Raw genomic sequence first — 19305 nt, 5'->3', positions numbered from 1 at the left:
TCTATTTAGGTCTTCTGCCCCTTTTTTAATTGGGTTTTTTGTTTTTCTGATATTGAGCTCCATGAACTGTTTATATATTTTGGAGATTAATCCTTTGTCCATTGCTTCATTTGCAAATATTTTCTCCCATTCTGAGGGTTATCTTTTCATCTTGTTTATGGTTTTCTTTGCTGTGCTAAAACTTTTAAGTTTAATTAGGTCCTATTTGTTAATTTTTGTATTTATTTTCATTACTCTAGGAGTTGGGTCAAAAAAGATGTTGCTGTGGTTTATTTCAAAGAGTGCTTTTCTTATGTTTTCCTCTAAGTGTTATAGTGTCCATCTTAAATTTAGGTCTGTAATCCATTTGGAGTTTATTTTTATGTATGATGTTAGATATCACAAAAACAGAAAATTACAGATCAATATAACTGATGAAAATAGATGCAAAAATCCTCAACAAAAAACCAGCAAACAGAGTCCAACAACAAATTAAAAGGATCATACACCATGATCAAATGGAATTTACACCAGGAGTGCAAGGATTCTTCAATATATGCAAAGCAATCAATGTGATACACCATATTAACAAATTAGGGAATAAAAACCATATGATCATCTCAATAGATGCATAAAAAGATTTTGACAAAATTCAACACCCAAAAGCACAGGGAGGTCAACTTGATGCTTTGTGACCACCAAGAGGGGAGGTTGAGAGGAAGACACAAGAGGGAGGGTATATGGGGATATATGTATATATATAGCTGATTCACTTTGTTATACAGCAGAAACTAACACAATATTGTAAAGCAATTATACTCCAATAAAGATGTTTAAAAAACAGACTCCACAGAAAATGAGCATAGAGGGAACTTACCTCTACATAATAAAAGCCATATATGACAAACCCAGAGCAAATACTCAATGGTGAAAAATGAAAGCATTTCCACTAAGATCATGAACAAGACAAGGATGTCCACTCTCACCCCTCTTATTCAACATAGTTTTGGAAGTCCTAGCCATGGCAATCAGAGAAGAAAAAGAAATAAAAGGGAATTCAGCACCACCGAACCAGCTTTACAACAAATGCTAAAGGAACTTTTCTAGGCAGGAAACACAAGAGAAGGAAAAGAACTATAATAACAAGCACAAAACCAATAAGAAAATGGTAATAGGAACATACATATTGATAATTACCTTAAATGTAAATGGATTAAATGCCCCAACCAAAAGACATAGAATGGCTGAATGGATACACAACCAAGACCTGTATATATGCTGTCTACAAGAGATCACTTCAGACTTAGGGACACATACAGACTGAAAGTGAGGGGATGGAAAGAGATATTCCATGCAAATGGAAATCAAAAGAAAGCTGGAGTAGCAATTCTCATATCAGACAAAATAGACTTTAAAATAAAGGCTATTAAAAGAGATAAAGAAGGACACTAAATAATGATCAAGGGATCAATGCAAGAAGAAGATATAACAATTGTAAATATTTATGCACCCAACAGAGGAGCACCTCAATACATAAGGCAAATACTAACAGCCATAAAAGAGGAAATTGACAGTAACACAGTCACAGAAGGGGACATTAACACCCCACTTTAACCAAAGGACAGATCATCCAAAATGAAAATAAATAAGGAAACACAAGCTTTAAATGATACATTAAACAAGATGGACTTAATTGATATTTATAGGACATTCCATCCAAAAACAACAGAATAAACTTTCTTCTCAAGTGCTCATGGAACATTCTCCAGGATAGATCATATCTTGGTTCACAAATCAAGCCTTGGTAAATTTAAGAAAATTGAAATCATATCAAGTATCTTTTCCAACCACAGTGCTATGAGAGTAGATATCAATTACAGGAAAAAGTCTGTAAAAAATACAGACACATGGAGGCTAAACAATACATTACTTAATAACCAAGAAATCACTGAAGAAATCAAAGAGAAAATCAAAAAATACCTAGAAACAAATGACAATGGAGACATGATGACCCAAAACCTATGGGATGCAGCAAAAGCATTTCTAAGAGGGAAGTTTATAGCAATAAAATCCTACCTTCAGAAACAGGAAACATCTCAAATAAACAACCTAACCTTGCACCTAAAGTAATTAGAGAAAGAAGAAGTAGAACAACAACAAAAAACCCCAAAGATAGCAGAAGGAAAGAAATCATAAAGATCAGATCAAAAATAAATGAAAAAGAAATGAAGGAAATGATAGCAAAGATCAATAAAACTAAAAGCTGGTTCATTGAGAAGATAAACAAAATTGATGAACCATTAGCCAGACTCATCAAGAAAAAAAGGGAGAAGACTCAAATCAATAGAATTAGAAATGAAAAAGGAGAAGTAACAACTGACACTGCAGAAATACAAAGGATCATGAGAGATTACTACAAGCAACTCTATGCCAATAAAATGGACAACTTGGAAGAAATGGACAAATTCTTATAAATGCTCAACCTGCTGAGAGTGAACCAGGAGAAATAGAAAATCTGAACAGACCAATCAGAAGCACTGAAATTGAAACTATTAAAAATCTTCCAACAAACAAAAGCCCAGAACCAGATGGCTTCACAGGCGAATTCTATCAAACATTTAGAGAAGAGCTAACACCTATCCTTCTCAAACTCTTTCAAAATATAGCAGAGGGAGGAACACTCCCTAACTCATTCTATGAGGCCACCATCACCCTGATACCAAAACCAACAAAGATGTCACAAAGAAAGAAAACTACAGGCCAATATCACTGATGAACATAGATGCAAAAATCCTCAACTCAGTATTAGCAAATGGAATCCAACAGCACATTAAAAGGATCATACATCATGATCAAGTGGGGTTAATCCCAAGAATGCAAGGATTCTTCAATATATGCAAATCAATCAATGTGATACACCATATTAACAAATTGAAGGAGAAAAACCATATGATCACCTCAATCGATGCAGAGAAAGCTTTCGACAAAATTCAACACCCATTTATGATAAAAAGCCTCCAGAAAGTATGCATAGAGGAAATTTTCCTCAACATAATAAAGGCCATATATGACAAACCCCACAGCCAACATGGTCCTCAATGGTGAAAAACTGAAACCATTTCCACTAAGATCAGGAACAAGACAAGGTTGCCCACTCTCACCACTCTTATTCAACCTAGTTTTGGAAGTTTTAGCCACAGCAATCAGAGAAGAAAAAGAAATAAAAGGAATCCAAATAGGAAAAGAAGAAGTAAAGCTGTCACTGTTTGCAGATGACATGATACTATACATAGAGAATCCTAAAGATGCTACCAGAAAACTGCTAGAGCTAATCAATGAATTTGGTAAAGTAGCAGGATACAAAATTAATGCACAGAAATCTCTGGCATTCCTATACACTAATGATGAAAAATCTGAAAGAGAAATTAAGGAAACACTCCCATTTACAACTGCAGCAAAAAAGAATAAAATACCTAGGAATAAACCTACCTAACGAGACAAAAGACCTGTATGCAGAAAACTATAAGATACTGATGAAAGAAATTAAAGATGATACAAACTGATAGAGAGATATACCATGTTCTTGGATTGGAAGAATCAACATTGTGAAAATGATTATACTACCTACAGCAATCTACAGATTCCATGAAATCCCTATCAAACTACCTCTGGCATTCTTCACAGAATTAGAACAAAAAAATTTACAATTTGTATGGAAACATAAAAGGCCCCGAGGAGCCAAAGCAATCTTGAGAAAGAAAAATAGAGCTGGAGGAATCAGGCTACCTGACTTCAAGCTATACTATGGTATAGTTTGGTATCTGTATAAAAACAGGAATATAGATCAATGGTATGGGATAGAAAGCCTAGAGATAAACTCACACACACGTCGTCACCTAATTTATGACAAAGGAGCCAAGAATATACAATGGAGAGAGAGACAGCCTCTTCAATAAATGGTGCTGGGATAACTGGCCAGCTACATGTAAAAGAATGAAATTAGAACAGCTGCTGGATTTAAGACTTTAGTAATAATAAGAAAGTCGGTGTTGTTCTAAATAAGAAACTAAATAAAAGACAGCTCTCTACTGAATCATCAATTATGATGGAGTTGTCGAAGAAAAAAGACTGAATGAAATTAATGGTATTATATATCTATCTTTTCTCTTTTAGTAACTTCTGAATTTGTCATCCTATTTTTAATGTATGTAGCAGTGAATCTGAAGAAGACATTTTAGCATCTTTAAAATGACTGTCAACACTGACACCATCATGTACTGTGTTTGAAGACGACTGTTTCACTATTTGCCCATATGACAGATATACTTTCAAACGTTAGCAGCCTCTGTTATATACGGCTCTGTCTAGTATTTTGGGGAAATAGAGCTTTCCCCATCACTGGAATATTAACATTTGAAATATCACTGCTTTTTTTTTACATATTAATATAAACAATGTATTTATTTTTTAAACAATCAAAGTAGGGAGAAGAGGTGCACTGTTCACATTTTTGCAAATACTTTTAATATTTTTAAGACTGACTTATGGAAGATAACTGGATTTAATATTTTTAAGACTGGCTTGTAGAAGATAACTGGATTCTCATATCAGTTATGTAGCAATTTAGAAACATCACAGCTTTTTATCACAGTTGTGAACTGTGTGGGGCATTTAATTAATTGAAGGGCTTCCCTGGTGGCGCAGAGGTTGAGAGTCCGCCTGCCGATGCAGGGGACACAGGTTCGTGCCCCGGTCCGGGAAGATCCCACGTGCTGCGAAGTTGGGCCTGTGAACCATGGCCGCTGAGCTTGCGCGTCCGGAGCCTGTGGTCCGCAACGGGAGAGGCCACAACAGTGAGAGGCCCACGTACCAGGAAAAAAAAAAATGGCAGCATTTTTCAGCTCAGGTACTCTAAGGCTCCGAGCAACACCAGGGAGATGCTGTACTTTAATTAATTGAAAAGAGATATCCTCAAGGTCTCCATGATGAAATATGTGAACAACTATGCCAGTGCATACCTGCCATGATTATAGAGTGAGTGTCAGATCCCTAGAGATGTAGAAATATATTTCTATTACCTTGGAAGGCTTTGCTTTCATCTAGTTTCCAGAATAGTAAATGGCAATCATTTCTTGCAAAGTGACTTCCTTTCAATTTTTATAACCATTTAGGACAGACTGGCCTGGTGGTAATAATGATGTATGTGTCATCTTATGCACTATCTTTTTTTCCTTTTTATTCTACCCTCTCTGTCATTCTCTTCCTTAGAATGCTAATAAAAAATATGAAGCCTAAATAAATGAGGTCAGAGTAGTTATAATCACCTGTCCATTCTGAAGAGTCCAAGCAGATTTGGGAGTCCCACTGGACTACATGTTCCAACAATTCCCCAGGCTCATATAATTTTATACAGGTTGAATTTAAATACCATATTATGGGGCACTTTTTTTCATAAGTACTGGATAAGAATTCAATTTTCCTTTGAAGGTGCCTAGGCACTTTAAAATACATATGTATGGCAGCATTCTATTGAAATGTAGATTCAGTTTGTATTTTTTGCAATACATTACCTTGTACATGTCTCATTTTGCACATGTACAAGATATCTGTGAGGTATATGATAAATTTGGACAAATGACAGTCCTTTAATCACCACCTAATCATTATATAGATAATTCCCTTGTGCCCCTTTGTAGCCAATCCCCTATCCATGGCAACCACTCATTTGCTTTCTGTCACTACAGTTTTTTCTTTTCTAGAATTTCATATAAATGTAATTATACAGTATGAAGTCTTTTGTGTCTAGGCATTATTCACTTAGCATAATGCTTTTGTCATTTATCCATATTGTTATCCATATATCAGTAGTTCATTCTTTTTATTGCTGAGTAGAATTCCATTTCATGGATGTATCAAAACTTGTTTATCTATTCAGTAATTGAAGGACAATTGATCAGTCTTTAGATTGGAGTTATTATGAATAAAGTTGACATAAACATTGACTATAAGTCTTAGGGGAACATATGTTTTCTTTTTTATCACACTGCTTTATTTAATTTGGAAAAAAATATCTTTAAATTGTGTTGGACTTTTTTTGCTATACAGTTAGGGGTTTGAAGATAAGTTGGATTTTTTTTACACTTATAGGCTTTATTTTGATCCATGTCCTTTTGAATTGCATAGTTTCTAATGCGAAACCTTTAGAGCAGTTTTAGGTTTTTAACAGTTTTAGATTCCATTGATGAACCAATATTGACACATTATTATTATTAACTAAAGTCCACAGTTTATATTAGAAATCACTCGTTGTGAGATCTGGGTTTTGACAAATGCATAATATCATGTATCCACCATTACAGTATCATATAGAATAATGTTTCATGGCCCTAAAAATCCTTTGTGCTCCAACTATTCCTCCTTCTTTTCTTCCCCAAACCTCTATTGAATCATTAGGATTTCTTTTAAATACTTTATATAGAGATTGTAACTTTTAACATTATCACCAAAGTAATACCTTTCTGAGGGCTCGATACAATGTCTCAATGTCAGGGTTTTCTACTCTGGTTGTGGGAAACACAATTATTTCAAGCTTGGTGTAAGGCCCAGGAATGGCTCAGAGTACTGATTTCTGGTACTCTCCCCCAGAAAGTAGCGTAGAGTCCTCTCGTGCAAGCATAAATCAATTCTTAGGCAATGACTTGAGGGATACCCTCTGCAGATCTCTGAACAATCTCTATGTCTAGTTCTCTCTTTTCTGCTGCTTAATGAGTTTTCCATCCTCTAATCTCACTCTTTTAGCTCAACAAGACCTGCACATCAACAGTACTATTGATGGCCACAGGTAAGAAAAGTACTCAAGGAGTGAGGCCTGCTGGAAATAAACAGAAGTAACAGTTCATTGTGGAAAAGAATTTGAGGCATTTTGTAATACAGAAAACAAGAATTTCTTCATGTTTCAACCCAAGGTAAATAAGCAGTATTATCTTACAGAGGCCCATATTTTCTGCCTCTTGAAATTCATCAAATAAAACCAGAATTAATAAAAATACATTAACTTAAAATAGTAACTATTTGAATTTTCTGAAAATTGCATTGGACTCAAAAAGTGAATTAGAATTTTTTCCCATTTTTATGTGATACTTTGCAGATGACTTATGGAAGTTCCATTTATTCTTATAAAACTCCTAAGGATTCATTTGGTAAGTTATGCTTAGTAAACTCCAGATAAAATGCCTGACTCCCAAAGAGGAGTTTTTGTATTTGAAGAACTTGAGTCCATGAATGGAGTTACCATGGATTCACTTATTTCCCAGTTTCCTCACAGGAGAATAGGTTCAGGACAACAAAGGGACAGTTCTATTGATGAGGGTGTAAGATAATAATTTACTTACCCTCCATAATGGTCAAAGGATCTTCCACTTTGGGGCGCAGGATATTAGGGCCAAAGACAGTGGCCAAGTTCTGCACACTCATTTTGTTAATTCCTGAATAGGACTGTACTTCATCCAAGAACCTGTTGGGTGCAAGAGTATGAACAAAACACAATGGGATCAAACTTGTTAGTGGAAGAAAATGGGTTATCAGGAAATTTATGAAGTGGAGTACATTCAAAGATGATTATGGACACAAAATTCTTTAGGAATTCAAACATCTTTCTTTCAAATGTGCAGAATGTAGATTGCAAATTATTAAGGATCAAACTCATAAAGGATCATATCAAATATCTGCTCTGGCCTGGCTTGGCTTGGTTTCCCTGTCAGTCACAGGAATAAAAGAGTGTTTGGATAATGCTAATGTGGACTTGAGATTCAAGAATATGAATTTTTTTCCAATCCTTAAATAAAATATTAAATATATATACATATATTTAATTTAAGAACTATAAATAAGATTGTCTGGTACAATCTCTTATTTCAGAGAGGAGGAATCAACTCTCTTTGTGGAGTAATTTGTGAGCTTCAAATTTATAGTCTATTAAAAAATTAGATCAAACATGGTTTAAAATAAAACCTCAGTTCTATTGATATGGAAAATTGCAAGCAAAAATTGTTTTAACTTGTTACATGCTAAAGAATTAGAGGCATGAAATAGCCCTTTTCCCAAATGATTTTTTTAAACATCTTTATTGGAGTATAATTGCTTTACAATGGTGTGTTAGTTTCTGCTTTATAACAACGTGAATCAGTTACACATATACATATATCCCCATATCTCTTCCTTCTTGTCTCTCTCCCTTCCACCCTCCCTATCCCACCCCTCTAGGTGGTCACATAGCACTGAGCTGATCTCCCTGTGCTATGTGGCTGCTTCCCTCTATCCTCAAATGATTTTAATAGCAGAGATTGTTTTTGTAATTTTTCAGCTTTTCTTCATTTCCCATCCCCTCTTTGTTTCTACAAGAACTTCTATTAATTCATGGCTTACTAATTGTACTAATGAGATAAAGAAGTGATGAAAAAAATTTAACCTATTCTATGTGTTATTTAAAATAATATATTTTATTATGTGTCAGTCGTGCTAACTTATTAAACTCTCAAAGCATCTCTGTGAGGTAAATACCATTATCTCCGTTTTACAGGTTAGACACATGAGGCACCAGAGAGGTAAGAATCTTCTCCAAGGACACAGAGTTTGCAGAGCTGAGATCTGAATCCAGGTGATCTGACGCTAGAGTCTGAAATCTTGATTACTATACCATGAGTTTTAAAAAAGGTGCCGTTTGGGAATTCCTTGGTGGTCCAGTTGTTAGGACTCCATGCTTTCACTGCCGTTAAGATACCACAAGCGTGGCCAAAAATAAAAATAAAAAAGTGCCTATTTCCACATGTTCACTACTGTTATACAGTCTAATTATAGCAAAACTGAAGGGCAAAAAGTCAAACTACTATTTCTTATTTGAAATAGCTGAAATTAAAAGTCTGCTTTAAATGTGTTAAGAGAAGTTAAGGTTTTCTATTGTGGAGATAAAGACTTGCAATACTGTTCTCCAAAAAGCCTTTCTTTCCCTTTTACGTAAGAGACTGTCACCCTTTTTTCATCCACTACAATAGCTTGAATTAGTTCAAAAACTTGGGATGGGACCCTTCTATGTTAATGTCTATCTTATCAGTGAAACTATTTCTTGCTTTTTCAAACTCTGAAAACTAAGGTCTTGTTTGTTTCCTGAATGCTAAACATCACCAGAAAAATTATGGCAGGAGGTTCTGGAATTCCTACTCAATTACAGCTGACAATGAACTCCACAGTGTTTGGCATTAGTCTTAAACTCCATAATTCCCAGTCAGCTGTACATTTATCTAATCATGATGCAAAAAACACATGTAAATGATGCACTGTACTGAATTAAAAATTTTAATTTTATTTAAAAATGGACTGGGAAACTATCGTTTATAATACTTTACAATGACCTGTAGTGCCAATCATTAATCTCTTTATTTAAATTTAATATGTTTCATTTAAATCAACTATACTCCAATAAAATTAAAAAAGATAAATTTAATATGTTTCAATAGTACATACTTGATTTCTTAAATAGGGGCACAGACATGGTACATAGCATCCCTGACATTAAACATGGTCATTGAGAGAGAGCTTTATGAAGCACAATTATTGTTCTAGCAGAATTGAGTTACAATGCTTTTTTCAATAAGTCTTGAGAGAAATGGAAAAAATTAATATTAACATTCACTATATGTATAAATGTATAGGTATATAAAATTTAAAATATACTTTAATTTTTAAAACAGCTGTGTGAAATATGTGTTTTCACTACCCTTTTACCTATTAGGATCTTTAGTCTCAAAGAGGATAAGAAAATTGCATAAAGACACGTAAGTAGTCAGTGGTAGAATCTGGACTCCCGGGCAGATCTTTCTCATGCCAGGATACATGCTCCTTCTGTTAAACAATGGTACATGGTACATGTATAAACAACCTTGATGGAAGTTCAAAGCAACATATCTTTAATATGTAGAGGTCAGAGAGACTTCAGAAACAGCAAATTACAAAATCAAACAATTTTAGTGCTCAGAGAAACTTTTGAAAACACCTTGTCAAGGGCGTCCCTGGTGACGCAGTGGTTAAGAATCCCCCTGCCAATGCGGGGGACACGGGTTCAAGCCCTGGTCTGGGAAGGTCCCACATGCCACGGAGCAACTAAGCCCATGTGCCACAACTACTGAAGCCTGTGCACCCTAGATCCCGTGCTCCACAAAAAGAGAAGCCACCTTGATGAGAAGCCTACGCACCACAACGAAGAGTAGCCCCCACTAGCCTCAGCTAGAGAAAGGCCATAGCAGCAACGAAGACCCAACGCAGCCAAAAATAAATAATAAATAAATAAATTTATTTAAAAAAAAAGAAATCACCTTGTCAAACCTCAGTTTTATAGAGGCCAACACTGGAGCTCAGAGCAGTTAAGTGATTTTTATTCACTGTCAAAAGTAAATTAGTGTCAGGCTAAATACAGTCTTCTTAAATTTAGTTTTGTCGTTAGGACAATTCTTACCTGCAAATATACTTGAGAAGGTTGTAATTGACCACTGGCAAACTCTTCACCTGCTTTGCTAATCCTTTAACACCCTGAATATAAAGAAGAGAATAAATGTTATCTAAGTGTTGGCCTTGGAATTAAAGCACATGGAAAATAGGCATACAGCCTTTTTTTTTTAGTTAGTTTCACATATTACTAGTGAAGGATACTGTCTTGAAAACTTGCCACTATCACAGAAAACATTTCAGAAATATTTTCAAAAGATGTGAAAGCATTTCAAATATCTCTGTAAGCACTATTTGTGGAGAAACATGTTTAAGTGAAGCTCTTTTAACATTTTTAACATTTGTTCACAATTGACTGAAAAGGGAAGATTGCCTTATTTGTAATAAGGTTGTTTGAGGGAAAAAGTAGCTTTAATATAGTGAGAGTCCTTCCGACTTTTAGCATTTGGGGGCAAAGTGGCAAAGAGTGCTGATTTCACTTATTCATCTGTACTTTTCTTTTTGATCAGAGAGATGATTAAAAATGGGACCTGCGTTGTGTGTGTAAAATCTAAATATGTGTGATGTCAATACTTAGAATAGTGGAAAACAATCCAAGCATGGGGCAAAGGAAACTTTACAGATTAAAGACTAAGAACACTGACCAAAAACCCAAACAAAAGCTTTTTAAGAAATAAATGCATGGACTTACAGCTTCCTCTTCCTTGCTGAGCAGTTTGGCACAAGACAAAAAATCCTCATACTGGGCATAAGGAATAACCGGTTCTGGGAGTTCTCGGAGATACAGTTTAAGAAGTGATGCCACTGTGTGTACATCTGTGTTGCTGTGGAGGTAGAAGTGTAAAGAGTTTCTACGGAGTGAACTTCATCCCGTTAGGTTAATTTTTTCATCAAGTATACATCTAAGAGTCAGACTTCTAAATGAGTTGACAATTGAATTAGTCAATCCAGCTTTCAAGAAACACATGCTTGGGTAACACCTATTAGACGCTACCACAGGTGGAAAAGAGAGGGACCCAGAGAGACACTTGGAATCCTCAGTGTGGTTTGAAAATATTCAAAAGTGCAAGCATTTTTCTTTTGTGTGTATTTGATGTTAAGCAAAAGTGTTACTTTTCTAAAACAATGAGAATATATATACCAGATTTAAAATAAAATATAATACAATGCACCAAAAAACACCCAATCTACATATGTGTGTCTCTATGTATTTAATGTCAAACTTAATTACTTATAGATCCTAACTTCATTTCTTATTCTTTAGAAGACATTGGTGATTGGTTATAGACACCTGAAGTTTAGTATGTTTTAACTGTTTAAGAAAAACTCACTTTGAAGATGATTGATCTCAGAATGATTGCTTGTCTGATATTCTAAGATAGTTGGTGACCCTTCGAGTCTTCTAGAAAGAAAAGGGAAGTGCTACAAAAATAAACACTGAAAACTTAACGTGCCCTTTGTGTAAAATTTATTTTTATTCTCTGCTGAATACCAGAGTGATAGGATAATTTACTGAAATATTAATTTATATTTTGTTCTCTGTATCTCTCTGTTAATCCATGAAGATGGCTGACAGTAGAGGCAGGAGGAGGCAGTTGGTTTGGGTTTGTTCTGTTTTCCTTTGCTTTGTTTTTGGGGTGAGGAACAAGAGCGTGGGAAGGAGAGTGGTGGTCAGGGAGTGAAAGGTCAATTGATTCCCAAGAAGTGGGAAGAGTTGTGGTGAGCAAAGTCAGGGATTCTGTAAGTGGTGGGAACAAACACTCCAATCCCAGACTCTGCTGCAGGAAGTGACAAGTCGTTGAGGGGTATTCCTTCAGAAGCTGGGATACAGGCACCAGGATTTCCTGCCTCAGTGACAATTCTCTTGCCCCAAGGGTGACATAAAAGCAGAGCTGACTTCACAAATCTACATGGGCTGGGACAATGGGCATCTCAGTTCTCAATTTTGGACTCTTAGGTTGATTTCCTCAACTGTCTCCTACATAACCTCTCTGTAACAGGCCTTATAGAAAACACAGTGGCTAGGACCCTAAGGGGTTATAAAAAGGAATATTCTAGGCTGCTCATAATTTATAATCTAGTGGGAGTAGGAGACAGAAAGTAGATAATAGCACAAATATATAATTACAAAGTGTGGTGAGTAGTAATAAGGAAATATTTGGGGTGTCATCTAAAAACAAGAAAGGACTAATCCAGGGGTTGGAGGGCTTCTCTGAAGAAATGATGTTCAGGGTAAGATCTGAGGGGGTGTATGAATGAACTAAATGAGAGCCAAGAATAAAAGAAGTCATTCCGATTAAAGCAAGGCACGTAAACAGAGCCCAAAGTGGGAGGGAGTGTCCTGTCCTTGAGGAGCTGACAAAAGGCTAAGGGAGAAAGAGCTCAGAGGATGAGGTCTGAGCAGATGGGAGCATCCTCATGGACCATAGGACTTCATCTACCTTGGAATCAGGGCAAGGGCTGAGGTTTTCCATTTTAACATCAGAGTCAGTCAGAGCTGGTATATTGTCCACCCTTTTTTAGATGCTAAAATGATGGAGGTGATTTGATAGGGCCTGTCTCTAATCAATTTTATTCTTTTCATAATTACAGAAATAAATTTTTTTCTCTTAAATTTCTGAACTGATAGACAACACAGAGGCCATCTTAAAGGCTAGTAAAGAACATAAAAATCATGTCTCTGGGACATCTTGAAAACTATTCAAGTTCATTCATTCCTAAAAATACTTTCCTAAATTCTTTTTAAAGATATATAAAATAATCTCAATGGTAAAGAAAAAAAGACCCTAGTTTTTTTCTTTTATTGTAAATTGCTATATTTCATGCAATCCAAAACCCTTCTGTGTTTCTCTTGGTATGTCATGAAGCACCTGACCCTTGAAGGCACAGTCATCAGCAGTAGCAAAACCACAACCTGAGGCAGGATATGCAATGCAATCAAATATTACAATAAACGATTTCCATCTTTTTATTCCACTCTATCCAATCCACTCTAATCAAACCCAATCCATGACTGGGTCGTTGGGTTGTGTTGCCTTCAAATTCAATGACTATTTTGTTAAAGTTATAGAAAGACACAGAAAGGAATACAAAAATAAAATATAAAATAAGTAGAATTTCAATATATGGTGTATGTTATGTATAATTTGTATGACTATATAAATAGAATATACAAAAATATTTATGAATTAAATGCAATAAATTAATGAAACAATAATGATAAAAAAGAAATATTTATTTAACAAGAAATCTGTTTTAGTGTCTCAATGCTGGACTATTCATTACAATGCCTGTCCCCAAGCACAGTGTTTTTCATGTAACTTGCCTGATACTGTATTATTTTGCTTCTAATGAAGTTGAGCTGTAGTACTGAGGACGTTTGAGCACTAGATGGCATGATTGCAAAGTAAAACTAATTGAGATGGTGTGAAAATTGTGAAGGATGAAAGGCTGCAGAATCATTTTTCATCCACAGCAATTTTCTTAGCACCAAAGCTGCAGTAATGCTCCAAGAATAGATATATTTGCGCTATGAATCAAGGTAAGAGATGTGGACTATGATGATTATTTTATTCCTTCTCTAAAGTGATACATTACATTAGTTTCTAACATTATAAGTATATACCCATACACTGTTGGTTATATAAAAATGGTAAGGAAAAAATAACCGAATATATTTTCTTTTTTATTTCAATTAACAAAGGTTATTACATTTTTGGCTTAAAGGTAACAACTTAAAATTTTTTGACTGTTTCTGAGGGGCTTTACTAAACTTAGGTTATTTTGTAAAAATGGAGACTTTTCCATTTTCCTAGCGTTCTCATTTTTGGCTTTGTCCTTTCCCACCGAATGGAAGAAATCAATCATTTCTGGGAAGACTTGAACACATTTGCCAGTTCCAGTTCACCTCAAGAGGCTCACAGTCCATCCGCCCCAATTGCCAGCATGCTACTCACTGAAAGGGGAAATCTGATGTTTCTCTGAAAATTTTCTTTGTATATCTATTCTACAAAATAACAACCTTCTGCATCTACCTCTGCAGACTTGTATCTCTTACTGAAAACCCACTACTTTGCCTGATTAATATTTGCTTTAGTATGTACAGCCAGTTAAGTAGATATCAATGTGATGTGTTAATTGCCCAAAGTACCTAGTGGGATGTGCTGTCTTCGCCTCAGAGAAATACATCATGTTCTTCAGCAAAGTGAAGTGAAGTGACTATATTGTAGCAAAAGTTGATGCACAATGGAGAATTAAAATCCCTAAACTGGTTAATAATAATAATAATAATGACAACAACAGTAGCAGCAGCACACATCTACACACATCTCTCCTTGTCTCAGGCCCTCACAGCTGTCCAGTGAGTAGGTCCTGTTATTAACTCCATTTAGGTACACGAACAGGAAACTGCACTGACAGAACATGCCTTGGGGCTAATTGCTGAGATATGAGAGGTTTTAAAGTCACACTAGTTTGGGGCTTCCCTGGTGGCGCATTGGTTGAGAATCCGCCTGCCAATCCAGGGGACACAGGTTCGTGCCCCAGCCTGGGAGGATCCTGCATGCCGCAGAGCGGCTGGGCCCATGAGCCATGGCCACTGAGCCTGCACGCCCGGAGCCTGTGCTCCGCAACGGGAGAGGCCACAACAGTGAGAGGCCCGCGTACCGCAAAAAAAAAAAAAAAAAAAAAGTCACACTCATTTGGTAGAAATTCAAAACTACTTGCTAATATAAATTCATTATCTAGACCTCAGGTCTCCTTCACCCACCTGGTGGTAGAATCTGTTTTCAGAAATTAAGATATATAATCATGCACATCCTATCCAATGATAGCAAAGAGGCAGAGACAGGCCCAGGAATCCTGAGTAAAAGAGCTATCAGGCCAGAAGATATTCTGTAGTATATGTCCCTTAATTGATCAACATATAGGGTTTGTTTTCACCTTAAATTTGTACTTGGACTTTACTTCTGGATCCTGTAGTGCTTTTTAATCAAACGTGAATTCCATGAGACTTTCTATAATTGACTTAGTTTTATATTCTTGAGGGTCTTCCTTTGGTCATTCTTGGATTGTTCTATCATTCACTCACCAAATAGTTGCCGAACACCTACAGTGTTACCACCTCATGCCACATGCTAAGTGAGACAGAGACGAACAACATAGATCTTTTTTGTCCCCCTTGGGCTTATATCTCTAACCCATCACCATCAACACGTTTCCATCCCATGCCTCATTTGTTTTACTCCTTAAACATTTTCTGTATTTTTTATCTGCTAAGTCCCTGACAGGTGTGAGATCTTAAGAATCTTTTTATACTTCTCAGAAATTGCTTGCCTATTTATAATCTATGTACAATATTGGCCCCTTACTAATCCTAACAGGGATAAAAGAGTGTGACAACAATCTTGCTCATCCTCTAACCCCACCCCTGCCTTCCCTGATAAACAGACTCACACACACAGATAAGTAGAATGCCACAGTAATTCCAAGTATAATACTACACAGACAAAAAACTTAGAACTTTTAAGCCTCAAAATTAGAAATGGGGGACTTCCCTGGTGGCACAGCAGTTGAGAATCCGCCTGCCAATGCAGGGTACATGGGTTCAATCCCTGGTCCGGGAAGATCCCACATGCCACGGAGCAAATGAGCCCGTGTGCTACAACTACTGAGCCTGCGCTGTAGAGCCCACATGCCACAATTACTGAAGCCCGCGTGCCTAGAGCCTGCGCACCACAGCAAAGAGTAGCCCCACTGACAGCAACTAGAGAGAGCCCAACGAAGCCAAAAACAAATAAATAAATAAATAAAAATTAAAAAAAATTAGAAATGGGAATTTTTCACTCTGGATACTCTGCACAGGACACAACATAATCCATTGATTGAAGTGAATAGAATGAATTTCCAAGCACCCCAAAGGGAGTTATTAAAGATATTGTGAAGTTCTTTGAAACACACACAATGAGATGACCTAAAATTTGCTTGGAACTAAGAAAAAATAATGTCATATCTGTCAAACTCCGGGAAGAACATATATGAGACTGAAAACATTCAGCAGCATTACCAAGATGAAGCCTGCCACCAAACTGTCTTAAACAACATGCAGTTCTGTGCACCAAATTCACCAAGACATAGAAAAGCAAATCCAAAGGCAGTAGGCAGTTCCAAACTAAACTAAACATTTACAAGAAAAGTCTGGTTCTGTTCTAACTTATTTTTTATATATCTGTCAAAAATGGTACACTTTTTGGCAGTAAAATTTGAATCTGGTTAAACTGTCATGGCTCACTGTAGTTATGTAAGTGTCACTGCTGAATTATATACAACACAAAAGGGCAGTTTTATCTGTCTGGACTACACTGAATTAGTGCTTGTCTCAAAGAAACCTCCTGGTTTAAAAGCAATGATGGCAGAGAGCAGCAAGACAACCCTTACTATGGAATGAATTGTTGTCTCCCCCAAATTCGTATGTTGAAGGCTCAGCCTCTGATGTGATGTGATGGTATTTGGAGATGAAACCTTTGGGAGGTAATTAGGGTTAGATGAAGTCATCAGGGTGGGACTCTGGTTTGATGGGATTAGTGTCCTTACAATAAAAGACGCCAGTAAGCTTGCTCCCTACCGCCTTACTCCCATGCACATGCAGGAGGAAAGGCCATGTGAGCACAGGGTAAGAAGGCAGCCATCTACAAGTCAAGAAGAGAGCCTTTACCAGAACCCAACCATGCTGGCACGCTGGTGTCAGGCTTTCAGCGTCCAGAGCTGTGAGAAAAGTAAATTTCTGTTGTTTAAGCCACCCAGTCTGTGGTGTTTTGTTATAGCAGATGCACCAAATCTGCATCTTGTGAACTTACCTATAAAACCATGCCAGAGTACTAGGTAATGAGATGTCATCAGAAAGATAGAAATATGCTTTCAGATAATGTAGATTTGTGGAAATATTGTCAGATTGACCAATGTGACATAGAAGAAATTGATTCTCAACCTTGGTTGCACACAGGAGTCACCTGGAAAGTTTTTCAAAATACTGATGATTGGGTCCTGTATATTCTGATATAATTGGTCTGGGTGAAGCCTGGACATTGAGATTTTTAAAAGCTCCTCAGTTTTCATATGTTGCCAAGGTCAAGGGATATTAACATAGAACATGTATTTGAGGTTGAAAACTTCCAAATAAGGAGGCACTTCTAATGTGTCATGGTCACAAGTTTAAATCTGGCTACTCCATTGGCACTGACTAGTTACATACTTATCTCTCCAGTGTTCATGATGGAAGAGGTGGGAGGAATGCTGGTGGGGAGATGTTGTTCATGCTTAAACCAAACTGTTACATTGACATTTTCTTTCCTACTTCTAGGATTACTTGTATGTATGTAATTACTTATGTGTATATAGACTCCCCCTTTAAAATGCTAGCTAATCACATAAAAAGAATATTTGACAGTTTTATATACAATATAACATACCATACACACACACATACCCCTATACGCATATAAGATACTCAAAGTAACAAATAAATTGCCCTGTTGTGTAGCTGAAGGAAGAAATTCCTGTGAGCAGTCTGACTTTGGTGATTCTACATCATAGATCCCTCAAATAGAAAGTAACTACAGCCCCAAACTGAAAAAAAAATTCATGGATATTCATCCATTTGCTATTTCTGACAAATATTTCCCCCAGGCAAGTCTCTCATTTCATTGTTTTTTTGTCACCTCACTCACCTTCTCCTAGTCAGCTCCCAAGCTTTTCTTCCTCTGCTGGCCTCTAAGTATTATTCTCCTTGACTCTGTGTACATACCCTGGCTAAATCCCTAAGTTCGACAATCACTTTTCTACAATGACTACAAAGTATACATCTCCAAACCAGACCTTTCCACTGAATTCTTAGACGTTCCATACACACTCTGAACTCCATATAAACAACGCTGGACAACAACAAAAACCTTGCAATAAAATTATTCCTCCTTTACCATTTTCTCAACCATGAATGGCATCACCATTTACAGAAACAAACAAGAAACTTAGAAGTAAACCTAAATTTTTCTTTTTCTGAGATTCTAAATCTAACAGTGACTAGTGATTCTCAGACTAAGCTGCACATTGGAATCACCTGGAAAGTTTGTAAAATACAAATGACTGGATCCTATATATTCTAATGTTATACCTCATGAATCTGTTCCCTCCTCAGCAGTCTCGTTGACACTGCTCAAGTTCAAGTTATCACTTATCTCCATTAATATAACAGCATATTCATTGGTCTTTCTGCTACAAGCCTGTCTTCCCACCCTAGACCCCTGAACATACACATCCAAGTGGTAATCACTTGTACCAAATAAATATAAATGACAAGTAAAATGCCTTGTATAGCTTTTGAATACTACATATGAATACAAAAGGCAAATGTTTAAGCATATACAGATAAATATACATTACAAAGAAACATATATACTTATTGTATAGATTAGTCATTAGAGGTGACGTCATTTAGTTAGTTTGGATTAGTGTTTGAGAGCATTGATTCACTTTATAAATAGCCACACTCTAATATCTCTAAGTAAATTAAAAATGTAGGGCTTCCCTGGTGGCACAGTGGTTGAGAATCTGCCTGCTAATGCAAGGGACACGGGTTCGAGCTCTAGTCTGGGAAGATCCCACATGCTGCAGAGTAACTAGGCCCGGGAGCTACAACTACTGAGCCTGAACGTCTGGAGTTTGTGCTGCGTAACAAGAGAGGCTGTGACAGTGAGAGGCCCGCGCACCACAATGAAGAGTGGCCCCCGCTCACCGCAACTAGAGAAAGCCCTCACACAGAAACAAAGACCCAAC

The 19305-nt window shown here is 36.5% G+C and overlaps 1 protein-coding gene across 10 annotated transcripts in view; it reads right to left on the bottom strand.

The window, feature by feature from the left end:
• Positions 1 to 19305, bottom strand: part of ARHGAP24 (Rho GTPase activating protein 24) — a 492969-nt gene that overhangs the window by 12211 nt on the left and 461453 nt on the right. For 8 of the 10 annotated variants that reach the window (XM_060114213.1, XM_060114272.1, XM_060114232.1 and 5 more), the window contains 4 exons: positions 11168 to 11300; positions 10487 to 10560; positions 9760 to 9876; positions 7371 to 7492 (listed from right to left, as the gene is read on the bottom strand). In XM_060114213.1, coding sequence (XP_059970196.1) covers positions 7371 to 7492; positions 9760 to 9876; positions 10487 to 10560; positions 11168 to 11300 — 446 coding nt within the window. The remainder of the gene's footprint in view (positions 1 to 7370; positions 7493 to 9759; positions 9877 to 10486; positions 10561 to 11167; positions 11301 to 19305) is intronic. The other 2 variants (XM_060114218.1, XM_060114225.1) reach the window with 1 other exon arrangement.

Source organism: Mesoplodon densirostris, chromosome 1, assembly GCF_025265405.1.
Source record: "Mesoplodon densirostris isolate mMesDen1 chromosome 1, mMesDen1 primary haplotype, whole genome shotgun sequence".
Taxonomy (NCBI): Eukaryota; Metazoa; Chordata; class Mammalia; order Artiodactyla; family Ziphiidae; genus Mesoplodon; species Mesoplodon densirostris.
Note: the sequence above shows the minus strand (reverse complement) of the source record. Positions and strands in the feature narration are given on the sequence as shown.